Raw genomic sequence first — 12,447 nt, 5'->3', positions numbered from 1 at the left:
GTAACTGGCTGCTGATATGACATGAATTGCATGATTCAATAAACCCTCTGACAAAATGAAATGTGTCACGACTGCCGCTCGTGGTAACTGTTTGCCAGTGGATGCAAATGAGGAGGAACTTGCACTGCTCTGCATGTTTTTCAAGCTTTTCGCCAGCAGATGGAGACGTTTGCTCAGTATTGTCAGAGACATGAGCACAACATGGCTGCCAGAGAATTAGGAGAGGAGCCTGAAATGATAAAGAAATGTTGTCAGCGTATAAAATGTATATTAATACAATTAAACAATGCTACTTGGCTTCACGGGAGGTTTAGTAGAGGATGGTGTCTGGTTCAAAAAAGGCAGAGATGCTTTTGCCTAAACTTTCAAAGTTGCACTCACTGGTTAGTGAAGATACTGACAGAACCTTAATATAATTCGTGAATAGAAAGAAAAAGTAAACCTTAAAAGGAAATGGGGGGGGGGGGGGGGGGGCTTGTGGCATCATGCTTGACTTTCTAAACCTTGAAATGCATCAGTTGGCAGTAAATGGACTTCATTGTTGCCAGGATCACTAGAAAGCATAGAGTCAGACACTTACATTTTATGAGGCTGTTCAAATTATGCATAAAGATTCAAATAATATTGCTGTAAGTTGGTTAATGGGAACAAAAAGGACTGGACCTGATCCTGCTTAAGGTCTCTTGACAAGTTGGGAGGAGGCCCCTTGTTTTTCTTCAGCCTGTACAGACTGAGTGTAATCTCACTTCGTCATCACATGACATGTTTTTAAAGCCTTGGCTTACTGTACACTGTACATTCCTCTGCTGTGACCTGTCAGCTGATTAGAGGCTTAGTAACAATACATTTCATGTACTGAACTTTCAGTATTGTTAATTCACAAAAGTGTGAAATTTTTGTCTTGTGCATACATTACTTGGTGTCTTACAGTATGTATTGTTTCCCACGACCCAAATATTACATATAGGTATTAATTAAACAGTGTCAAACATACTCACTGAACTTCTCCTGCGTGTGCTAACCTGTGGGACTATGGGCACAAACATAATAAGTGATAAACAAGAAGAAGCCTGCAGAGTTTAGTTTTGATATTTATTTTACAACTCATCAGCAATAATTTATAACAGCATATGTGTAAAGCATTAACGAAATGTGCAACAGCTGCTCAGGTAAATCTTTTAAAAAATCCATAGACTTCTACAACATTGACGTAGACATGTATACTTTATGGTATATTCACAAAAAAATATTTACAGACACACATGCCACTTTATATAACAGTTGATAACAGATTTGAGGCAAAACCAGCTGAAGTAAACTACAAAAGCAATGTCATGTATGCAAAATACAATGAAAATCATCTGTTTATTCGGTGACATGTGAAACTTAAAAAAGCTGAATATCAATATACTTTCAGGAATTAATCTCATAGAAAACAGGCCAACATAAAGTTAAAAGTTCCTAAAACTTAAATGATCATAAGTGATGGTCACATGACCACAGCTTCTTTCCCACCTTTGTAAAATATTTGAAAAGCAAGATTTTAAACAATGATAGCGTATAACTCAGACTCTTGGATGGTCCGGTGTGTCATGGGGGTCCATGGTTTTTCAAATCTGATTATGATTTGAATCGTTTTGCTTTGAAAGAGACAGAAATAAGCAATGTTTTGTCAAATCTGGCAAATGACTTAATGACCACTTTACTGCATGAAATCATCACGAAGCATGTTGTTTCGCTCGCTTTTTTTTCTTTTTAAATTAAATCTTTTTTTATTGTTATTTCAAGACAACTCAACACAATAAAAAGGTTCTAAGAGAACTACAGTGATTGACTCTCAAAATGATGAGGTGACTGTTTGGGAGAGTAAGAGCAGAAAAAGTGCACTTTACGTCTCAAAGAGTAAAGATCATCCTACATACAAACTTTAACAGCTGGGAAAATACAGGTACATTCAATATCAAAGATCTATAAGGTGCTATCCTACAATGTTTCTTGGAGGTACAGGAGGTCACCGCATCGGTGCTGAAATGCCTCATTCAGGGGGCGTACAATATCAGGTCAAGCAGCCCCTTGTAAATGAAGGGTTTCTTCTTTCAATTATTCTGAATGATTTCTGGGATTGCCGTTTTTTTTTTTCCTCACAAGAATAAACAAGTAAATGAAACCAGAGTAAACTCTGTAAATGTGTAAAATGAGTTGAGGGCAACCAGGGATAATACCTTTCCCATAATTCACCATTTATCATCTTAATTATGTTAAAGTAGCTGTTCTTTGAATGTATTGTTAATGATGGAAATGCCAATCTTTTTGTTATCTTTAGGAGGGAGAGTCATATGCCTCCCAATCAGACTACCCCATGCAAAGTTGGGGATGAGGTAGCCTACTGTGGGCGTTCCACTTCCGGGGTCACTTCTTTTCTAGCTCCATTTACATGTTCATGAATCAGTCTTCCAGGTAATAATATTTACAGTCAGAGTCAGCAAAGCTCTTAATAACCTTGGCAGAGGGTCAGTTGCAACTTCATACATCCAAAGAGACACGCTGATTGGGATATTGCGCACTGTTGTAGTTCTCAAAGTGTTGGCACCAATGCTGCCACTTCAAAATATTTTATCAAAGAGGATAAAAAACGAACTACAGCACAACAGCCGTGTATTCATTTCAATCATTGTCGATAATCTTTTAGTTTGACTAATCTAGCATTAGTGCAAAAGGCACACTCAGTCACAACTGTCCCCTGTTTCGCCAATATATTGTACAAGAGAACCTCTTCTGTGAAACCTCGTTTTATAACTAGCCTAACTTAAAAAAAAAAAAAAAAGGAAATACATTAACTCCTCAGCAGAATGCACGGAAAGGTAACACAGGCAACGAAATTAGCCCGTTTAACAAGCAGAAAACTGATCATGAGGACTGTTCTTGCTCTCTTGGGACGTTTCGGCCACGTCATCCTCCCCGTAGTCACTCGCGGGACTATCCTCGCGCTCCTCCGGCGAACCGAACTCAGCCTCGTGTGACTCGTCGCTGTCTGGACTATGGAAGTCCTTGGACTGAGAAGAGGCTCCAACTTGCACAGACAAGCCGGGGAAAGCGGCAGCAGCAGCCGCGGCCGCCGCTGCTGACGCGTGTGCAGGGTACAGCCAGGGGAACGGGGATGCCAGGGCGGCCGCCGCTGGGTACATGTACTTTTCAATGTTGCTTTTGTCGAAAAAAGGCATATAACTCGCCGCGGCCGAGGGGTTGATGAAGTAGAAAGGCATGCAAATGGGTGTCTGCTGTCCCACACCGCTTATTCCCATCAGAGAGTTCATAAACGCCAGATCGGTGCCCCCTAACCCGTTCCCAGGCCAGTTCATCTTTGGTTTTTTGGCAGCGCGATCATCTCCAAACTCTTGCTTGATCTTCACTGCCTTGGGTCCCTGCGCCTTATTGCACTCACATTCTTTATCTTTGCCGTCGCTCTTTTCAGCTTCGCCCCCGTATCCGCTGTCCGTGTCTGTGTCATTCTCGTTGAGCTCCCCGCCTTGGGTCCTCTGGATGACCGGGACACAATTAGCTTGGCTGTCGGCTTTGTGCCCATCCTGTGCGTCCCCGGCGGGTAGCTGGTGCTGGAGCGGCAGCGCGCCGGACTGGAACTGCGCCAGCACCTTGTGAAGGTGGTTGATGAGCTGCGCGCACCTCTGCTCTCGTGCCGTCCAATTCTCAAACTGACTCAGGTACTGCAGGACCTCTTTGGCACAGGCCTGGAACCCGGAGTGGAACGCATCCAGATCTGCATGTATGGAAGAGTTCATAGACCGGTCCCCTGCGAAACATGCAGTTTCAAGATCATTATATTTTAAATTGTAGCACATCACAAGCCAATGACCAGATAAAATGGGCGCGTGACGATGGCACGTTTTAAAATGCTGTTATGGTATTCTCAAAATGCGCATTATCCTCTATATGCGCCTTTGTTCCATGCACGTCCACGTTCTGCTACTGTAAAAACAGACTTTCTCTATTAAGGACTACAAAAAGTTTCGTGTAAACGTTTCTATAACTTCGGGTTTGTTCAGCTTACCATTCTGCAAAGCAATGATCTTCTCGTGTTGCTGCTCAGTGACAGCAGTCAGTGCGTTTAAATGTTTCAACGTTAACTCCAGGACAACCGCTTTCTCCAAATGCCCGAGCGTCTGTGGAGAAAAAACAAAGGTTCAGTTGGTTTACGACTTGTCATGTCTTGTAAAACCAGGTTCGGTACGCGCGTAAAACGTTTTGTAGTGCCATGAACTCACCGACAGCTTCAGATGTTCGGGTAGCAAATCCTTTAGCTGGCCAATACATTCGTTGATTCTGTCTCTCCTCTTCTTCTCTATTAACCGGTGTGGTAACTTGTATGCGTCCTGCTGGCAAAAACAAGTATTTGCATATTCTTATGAGTTTCATGCACACACAAATGTTGGTTAATTATTGCCTTAGTATAATAAATCACACGCACCTTCCCACCATCCTCTCGTTTTATTCCTCTTTTGGATTTGCACATGTAGAGAGAAGGGTAATCCACCCTAGAGTAAAGAGAAAAGTGTCCGGTTATTCACCAGGTTGTCATAACAGTTTATCGGACAGAGTTTGACAGAGTTTGCCAAAAGCGACACTCACCCCAAGAATTCTGCGTGCTCCATAAACTGTCTGTCCTGTAAATGCGGTATTCTTTCATCCATCACTTCTCTGCTGCTCCTGAGCTTCTTTGGGGAATGGTTGTTATTTCCACGACCCACACACGGACGGCTGAGGGAGATGATGCACAGTGCGTGTCTTCCAGTGGAGCTGCACGTTAGACTGATGTCTATAGTTCCCTGAGCTGCCACTTTGCAAAGCCGTCGGTGCTGTGGTTAGAGCGCACGCGCGCCTCCGGTAGGGAACAGCTTCCGACTCACGTGCAGGCTGCACCAGCACAAAGTCCGGTAATTAGACCCCCTCTGTGTTAGAGCAGCTATCGCTGCTTTTCCTTTAGCGATGTAGTCTTAATACTTTTGGCCTGGGTGCTAAAACGTGATTCATGTGCTAAATGTAGAAGGGGAAATAGCGCACAGGCGCGAGGAGGGACAAACAAAGCCACAAAATCATCAGTTCACTAACGGTAGTGCTGATATATAAACCTCGAGCTTGTCTTATTGAGAGGGCAGGCGTTTAAGTGACTGAATAGGCTGTAAAGTCCAATGTGATCAACAATTAGACAGCAATCCTGAAACTATTTAGCACACATTCACACTTTAGAGGTCCCAAAATGCTTCTCCGTCATTTAAACACAAAAAACGTTGTATTTTTCTCCTGTTGTTAATTATAAAAACAAGACTTCAACAGGGGAATTCCTGATCTCACCATAACATAATACAATGCATGCTAGTATACACTGATAACATAGAGGTTCATTTGAAGTAAATACAGTCAGGGCGTAAACAAATACTCGAAATGCGAAATGACTCGTGCGCGTCCGTCACTCCATGTCGTTGCCCGGAGCAGGGCAGGGTAACCTATTCATACATCTCCAGCCTTTCAAAGCTGCGTTGTCAGTAACCATGGCACCGACCCAACTGTGTGCTCAAACACGTGCGTCGAGGTTCTTTATTAATCTCAGCATGGGTGCTGCTCTCCCACCTTCATCTGCGTGTCTTTGTATAATAATACAATAAAGATCGGGGTGATCATTTCTAAATGAGGTTTTGTGACTTTGACTTTTTGATTTGTCTGATCTACATTTTCAAAGAATCCTCAAATATCTCAAATATAATTCAAAGTCACTCAATTTGTGTTGTTATTGCTATATTCACTCGTGATAAAAGTAAGCACGGTTTAGAACCTTCCATCACAAATGTGGTTTTACAAATTATAAAAGTTGAATAAATGACTCCAGGAAGGTAATCTGATTGTCTGTGACACCTGTTCCCCTCTTGAGAACATTTAAGTGCTCAAAAACACTCAAATCTGAGCCCCCCTAATGCCCTCACATGCCTTTTGATTACATTACTTCTTCCTGTAAGTCACGTGACTCTTTCTGGCTGGCAGCATATGGCACTCTTGTGTAACACTGCTGACAAAGAATGATCCAATCACTTCGGCTCTCAAATGAAGTGTGACCTCCTCTGCGCTGGCTTTTCATTAACTCATACCTGCTGATTTGCCTCTGTATTCTCCCTTTCTTGCCTTTAATGTAAGTACAAGTGAAATCCTCTCACAGTCGTATGTTGGAATCCCCCTTTGTGACTTCCTGTCCCCCTTCCCTCCTCTTCCTTTCCTCCACAGTATGCTGCCTGCTCTATATGTGGCACTGGAATCCAGTCCAAATGTTTTCCATATTAGTTCAGAGCCTTCTCTGTTTCCAAATAGCAGCTAGGCTGGGCTATGGTGAGAGGAGGCCATGGCAGGGAGGGGAAGGGTAGGAGAGAGAGAGAGACAGCAGGCTCATCCACCCCAAAACACTGCAACAGCAAAAGTCGAGAGCACAGAAAGGGAAAAGAGTGTAAAGTAAAGTGGAGAAATGGGGCAGGGGCAGAAAGGTTCCTCAGACAAGAAGGAGGGCAAGAAGAAGAGAGATGAAAGCCCTGCGCCAGAGGACGGACACAAATGCAGAGTCTGTCGCTTCCCTCTGCTCATCGCCCTGCTCCAGCTGCTGTTGGGGGTGGCCGTCATGGTTGTGGCCTTCCTTATGTTGGCCATCAGCCCCTCACTCCTGACCAGGGAGACGCCACACTGGGCTGGAATCATTGTAAGCTCCATCCTTACGCTCTAACATCAGCCACTATACATTCACATGTTTGCATGGACCCTGATACTTCTGCATGACCCTCCATATTCCTCAATGTGTTGTCCGAGCTTCACCACACTGCATGTCAACACTGGCCCTTACCACTTGCAGCCAGACTGTTTTAGACTGTAGGCATGGGAAATCACTGGTATTGTCATGTTCTGATAAGTCTCCATCTGTCACATTCACCTGGATGGATACGCCTCAATCTACAATCCGTCTCAGTCACAATTGCCTGCTTGCACCTTCTGTTGTTTTTCTTTTATGTCCAACAAATGCTGAACATCTGGCCTGATGAGACAAACCAGCAAATCCCTGCATGTCATATTGTGAAATGTTCATTCTGTACTTTCTCACACCTCATCACCTCAAAATGTAAAATATTTGCGTGTGAATATTGTATGGAAGTTGCAGTTTAATTTGATACATTTAAAGAAATGATTTAAAAGATTCTAATTGAACTCCTTCGACATCGAAGAACAATATTAGACACAAATCGTCAGTCTACAGTAAAATGTTTGATGTCGCTGGAAATTGGAAATCCCGAGCCTAAACGCATCTTGACGCTATTAGCTATGAAGTCTTTAGACTTTGTTGTCCCCATGGGTACATTTCTATCCACAGCAATGTGCACATCAGCCGAGATATACAATAGTGCAGCTGTACCAACATACAATAACAGACACCAGTACAGGTCTGGTTGTGCATGTGAGTTTGGCCCAGTTAGTAAGAGATGTCAAACTAATAATTGTATGTTCTTGCCAAAATATCTCACCAAGGCATATGTTATTTTCGCCAAAAACAGCAGATTTCAGTTACTTCCAGTTCAACAGTACAGCCTGGGCTGCCAGGAAGTCGCAGTGAGCCTCAGCCTTGTGGAGTCAGCAGCCATTTTAGTCAAGTTTGACCGACTTGCACTGGTAATAGTTATGTTTGTGGACACGTGTAACCAGTAAACATGGCCAAAACACGGAGACAGCCTCAGTATATCTACATAAATGATATTATAAAGGTTGTATTTACAGTCACAGTTGTAGCACTAAGTAGGAGAAGCCATTCAGATCATTCAGAGCATCATTATCTTCGGGATTTTGGTTTTAATGATGATAGGCCTTTGCCTTTGGAATTGTATTAAAGCCTATACAGGCAAGGATAAAAAATGTTATTGCATCTCTTTTTGCTCTTGAATGGTAATATAAATAAGTTTACTTACAATGGATTATATATATATATATATATATTCCTTTGCTTAATACCTTAAAAAGGAGACCAGCCATATGCAGCCTTATGGTTAAAGAGGTATTCCTGATTCATGTTATTTTTATTCATTTTTCCGAGGACTAGGGCTTAAGAGGTTGTCTGTTAAGTCATTATCTATCACTGAATGAGGTGACACAATGGTGATTAAACCTACGGCCCACTGCCATCGCATTTGTAGTATTACGTTGATTGATAAATAGAACTACAGGTAAGAGGAAAAATATGAATTTTTGATTTTGGGTTGAAGTGCCATTAAATGAATTATTGAGGAGTAAGAGTGAAATCAGCTGAACTGTCAGTTGAAGTGTCAGAGAAGAGGTAAGCTCAAAGTAACTGAAATGTTAGTGGACATGTACGCACTGAAAGCAGTTGAAGCGAAAAATAAGATTTTCAAGTAAGTTAATTGATAGTGTTAAATGGTTCTTTGCTGTTTTAATTGTGAACAATGATTAACTGTCTCTGTGAAATGTTTATTGTCAAACAAGAAGAGCGTACATTTTACCTATCATCATAATTCGGAAGACGATTTAAGGTCACATTTTGGTTATATAAAAAACCGTGTTGGTCCTGTTTGGATCCTATCCAAGCCTATCTCTGCTCTCGAAAACATCCCTGGACACCAACATCCCGAGCTAGATCCTCACGAGATTCAGCCAAGTGGAAAACACTGAGGTCATCAAGAACTTTCCAGATAATCCTGAGTGCTTAAAAACCTGAGAAAAACATTTAAATAAGATGCTGCACGCCAGTCACAAGACTCCAATTTCACTGAAGAGACAGAGCGTGAGCGTGTCTGTGTGAGAGAGAGGGAGGGAGGGAGAGAGAGAGAGATAGTAATGTAATCGGATGACTGCTTAGTGCTGAATCATGCAATATTAAGAGACACCCCTGAAAACCTGGCCAGAAAATACTTTCTAGAACAAGATGCTTGTTTCTATACTGTGGCTTCCATAAATACTGTGCAACATACAGTAGATATATATAATAGCAACAAGGGGCAAGTGCTTGGGGTAATTGCATTTTTGTTGATGTTGAAACGAGTATTATGTTGATCATTTCATTGTCCTGATATGAGTGAGTGAATCGAATCAAACTGTTTTCCGATGTGTTGTTGCAGCTGTGTTTGGTTTCCATCCTGGGCTTCATCCTGTACTGTATCACCTACGTCCCTGACGAGAGAACGTCTGGGCAATTCATTGGCAAGGTGGGTCCATGCACCTTATCTTACACATTGTTTGCAGAAGTGAAAGTGTACAAATCAGTTTGTGAATGACAATCCGTCATGCCATGTATGGAGTGAAATCAGGTTCCCCTATTAGTGCACAATATGTCTCTTTGAATTGAACAAATGGTCTATCAAATCTTAGTTACAGTGAAGATATGATGAGATGGGTCAGTGTATTTTCGAGACCTTTGCAGAGGTGTAATGTTTTACTCACCAAGCTACTGCAATTGTTCGAGGACTTGCTCTTAAGGAGCTGCAGCTGTAAATGGCATCGAGAGAAAGGCATTTCACTGCATTCTTGTTCAGAGTTCTGTGGGGATTCCTACGAGTGAACGAATGCATTCATTAATCATACTTGATTGTATAGCTTAATTAGTAGCACGACAGATCACATGCAGTTGGAATTTCAAGGCAATTAAAATCAGTCCTCCATTGTTCGTTTCTTTCTGTATGGCTCGCGTGTGCATACCAGGTTCCATGCATACGCTGTGTAGATGGAGTTTCAAAACACTTCAATTGTATTTTGCCTTGAAGTGCAGCTAATCTGCAAAATGATCTTTGCAGAAATGCATGATAGAAATAAAATGTGTATGTGTTCTGTCGTTTTAAATATTACCAGACTGTCTCACTCACCAAAATAACAGGGATTTTCTTAATGTATTGCTTAATATACAAAGCATATTTCTTTCTTGTTGAAATATGACAGTCAATCTGTTGCACTGCACTTTTCCTTACTTTCTAATCCATAAGTACTGTTGTATCAAAAGATGAAGCCAAATGAAATACTTTCTCTTGTGCTAAAAACAAATGTGCTTTAATTTAATGATGCCGTTAATTCAAAAAGCTCAGTGATCAAATGGGTTTGCTATGTGTTTGCTGTTGCCTTTAATTGAACCAGCTTTAAGGATATTATTTAATCAATTTCCTGCATTTCTGCATTTTACTAGTGTATGCTACATTTCTTAAACTGCACTGCAACTTTTATTCATTTTTTTTTAGCTTTTTAGTGTTTTAATGAATGTTCTTAATGTTTCAATCAATGTTTTGAAACATTGTTTTTAAATCTCCTTTTCTTTTGATGCTTTTAATGGTTTTATGTGAAGCACTTTGAATTGCCTTGTTGTTGAAATGTGCAACACAAATAAACTTGCCTTGCTTTGCCTTACATACATTTCCCTGCAACCAACCACACTCCAGATTTCACAGATGTTTCAAAATGAACATAAATGCCATTTAAAACCGAGCACCGCTCATCAGTTGCATAATGCCATAAGCAGCATGTTGCTAAGAGCAAAATACACCAGCGAATGATAGCTCCTGTTATATAAGCGAAGGATTAAGATAAAGGTTTAGTGTTGTTGAGATTGGGCCATTGCATAAACAACATAAAGCCTCTGAGTATTTTTAGACGTTCTCTGTTGTTCAACATACTCGCAGGTCGTGCAGTGAAGGTGGGAAGCAGCTTTAGCTGTAGGGCAGTCTTGCATGTGTCTCCTCTGTGCTTAGAGCTGGGCTGCAACTCTGAGGGTCAGGCCTTGCCGTGTAGCATTGTGGGTAATCTCTTTGAATTCAACTTGCCATAGGCACTGAGCCAGCATGTCTGTCTCTAAGCTACAGTTTTGGCACTGGCTTAACCATGAGACAACAGACTAAAGCAGGAGCCAGACTTGTAGTTTAAGAAACACAAGTTGAAGACAAGAAAAGTTTTTCTGATCAAAGCTTTCAAGGTAAAAGTGCTTGACATCTGACTTGTCCTCTGCCCTCTACAGATCCTGTACTTTATCATGTGTACAATCGGTCTGGTCGTATCAGTTCTGGCTATGTCGTTTGCTGGACACCACCATTCACAGACCAGTGGCTTCAGCTGTGAGCAGGTGGCAGTGGACTGTGTGTGCAAACTGGATCAAAATGACCCAATAGCCCGCACCTTCACCTACGAGGGCGCCAGCGACTGTGAGTGGATCACTGGGACGCTTCCCATCTACTTCCTGCTCCAGATCGTGCTGAACCTGGCCCAAGCACTGGTGTGTGCCGTCGGTGCCTTCATCATGTGGAAGCACCGTTACCAGGTCTTTTTCGCCGGCCTTCAGATTGTCTCTCCCTCTTCCCAGCAGTGGCAGAAGGTTTAACACGATGATGAAAGAGTTGATGGGATGACTCTGATCACGAAGATCAGGTTGGAGGGTAATGCCAACTCCGAGGGACATTTGCCTTCGTGGTGTGTGCCAACGTGTCTTTTCTTTGATGTCAGTTTATATTAATCTTTTGTGGTAGCTGTTCTATAATGGCTTTTTGCACAAATTTTGGATACCATATATATACTTCCATTTTCAGACGTTATGAAATGTAACTTGAACAGATGAATTGAACAACTGGTTTTTGAAAAAAAAATATTTGTGTAGGAATTTTACACGTTTCTAGTTGCAAATAGTAAAGGACAATGCCTCAAGCTTTGTTTTCATTTTTCACATAATAAAACATTAAAAAAATTGTCTAAATGCAGTAGCACATATTACTTTACAATTTAAACATTACATTGAAGTTTTTGACTCTGTAATTTGCAGCTGCCTGCTAAACTTATTTTCAGTGTTTTGACACACTAAAACCAACTAGGTAGTTAAATTCTACGAGTTTGGTTTATTTGCTGTCATACAAAGTAATGCAGCTCTGTAAATATTGCATAAAATCCTTGATGAAAAACAACAGTTAAGTATTTTTCAGGTGATAAAAGTAACCCCTGTAATACTCCAAACAGTCCAAAAATAAACATTAAAAACATCTCCTGACAGCAGTAACACAAGATGAGCAGGGTACACTTCATGAGACTGGATCCAGACTGAAGGTGGACGCCAGGCCAGTAGCCAGCATGACTCAAACAGCCTGTTAGGAGTCACAAAGGGAGGGGGGAAGGGGTCAGGGTGAGGAAAGGGGGACTCAGACAGGCAGCTGGATGGAGGCAACTCAATCATCTCACTGTGTTGCACACATTTCAGTTGTTTTCATTCAGATAGGAATGAGCAAAAGAGGTCAAATGAGTATTTTCAAAAGGCTTTGCCCTGTGCACAGATCCAGCTTTATTTTATTCCTCCTCTCATCTCAGCTGCTGACAGCAGTCTAGAGGCCGACATGCTGAGCAGCCAAAGGTAAACGTGAGGCAGTTTCTGCAGCAAAT

The 12,447-nt window shown here is 41.7% G+C and overlaps 2 protein-coding genes across 3 annotated transcripts; one reads left to right on the top strand and one right to left on the bottom strand.

Moving 5' to 3' along the window:
* Nucleotides 1-1,113: 1,113 nt before the first annotated feature.
* Nucleotides 1,114-4,831, bottom strand: bhlhe41 (basic helix-loop-helix family, member e41). Of its 2 annotated transcripts, none has more exons than XM_079280757.1 (5): nt 4,645-4,831; nt 4,484-4,550; nt 4,281-4,391; nt 4,067-4,178; nt 1,114-3,808 (listed from the first exon to the last, which is right to left on the bottom strand). In XM_079280757.1, exons 1-5 carry the CDS (start codon nt 4,704-4,706, stop codon nt 2,889-2,891), a joined length of 1,272 nt encoding a protein of 423 aa, XP_079136883.1. In that variant the 5' UTR covers nt 4,707-4,831; the 3' UTR covers nt 1,114-2,888. The 2 variants fall into 2 exon arrangements, with proteins under 2 accessions (XP_079136883.1, XP_079136884.1); XM_079280758.1 differs by having other exon boundaries at nt 4,281-4,388.
* Nucleotides 4,832-6,377: 1,546 nt separating this feature from the next.
* On the top strand, nt 6,378-11,773 carry sspn (sarcospan (Kras oncogene-associated gene)). The gene is made up of 3 exons (XM_079275963.1): nt 6,378-6,751; nt 9,168-9,254; nt 11,045-11,773. The coding sequence occupies exons 1-3, from the start codon at nt 6,524-6,526 to the stop codon at nt 11,402-11,404; spliced, it is 675 nt and encodes a 224-aa protein (XP_079132089.1). The 5' UTR covers nt 6,378-6,523; the 3' UTR covers nt 11,405-11,773.
* The last annotated feature ends 674 nt before the right edge of the window (nt 11,774-12,447 follow it).

This window comes from Melanostigma gelatinosum (genome assembly GCF_949748355.1).
Source record: "Melanostigma gelatinosum genome assembly, chromosome: 1".
Lineage (NCBI taxonomy): Eukaryota > Metazoa > Chordata > Actinopteri > Perciformes > Zoarcidae > Melanostigma > Melanostigma gelatinosum.
Note: the sequence above shows the minus strand (reverse complement) of the source record. Positions and strands in the feature narration are given on the sequence as shown.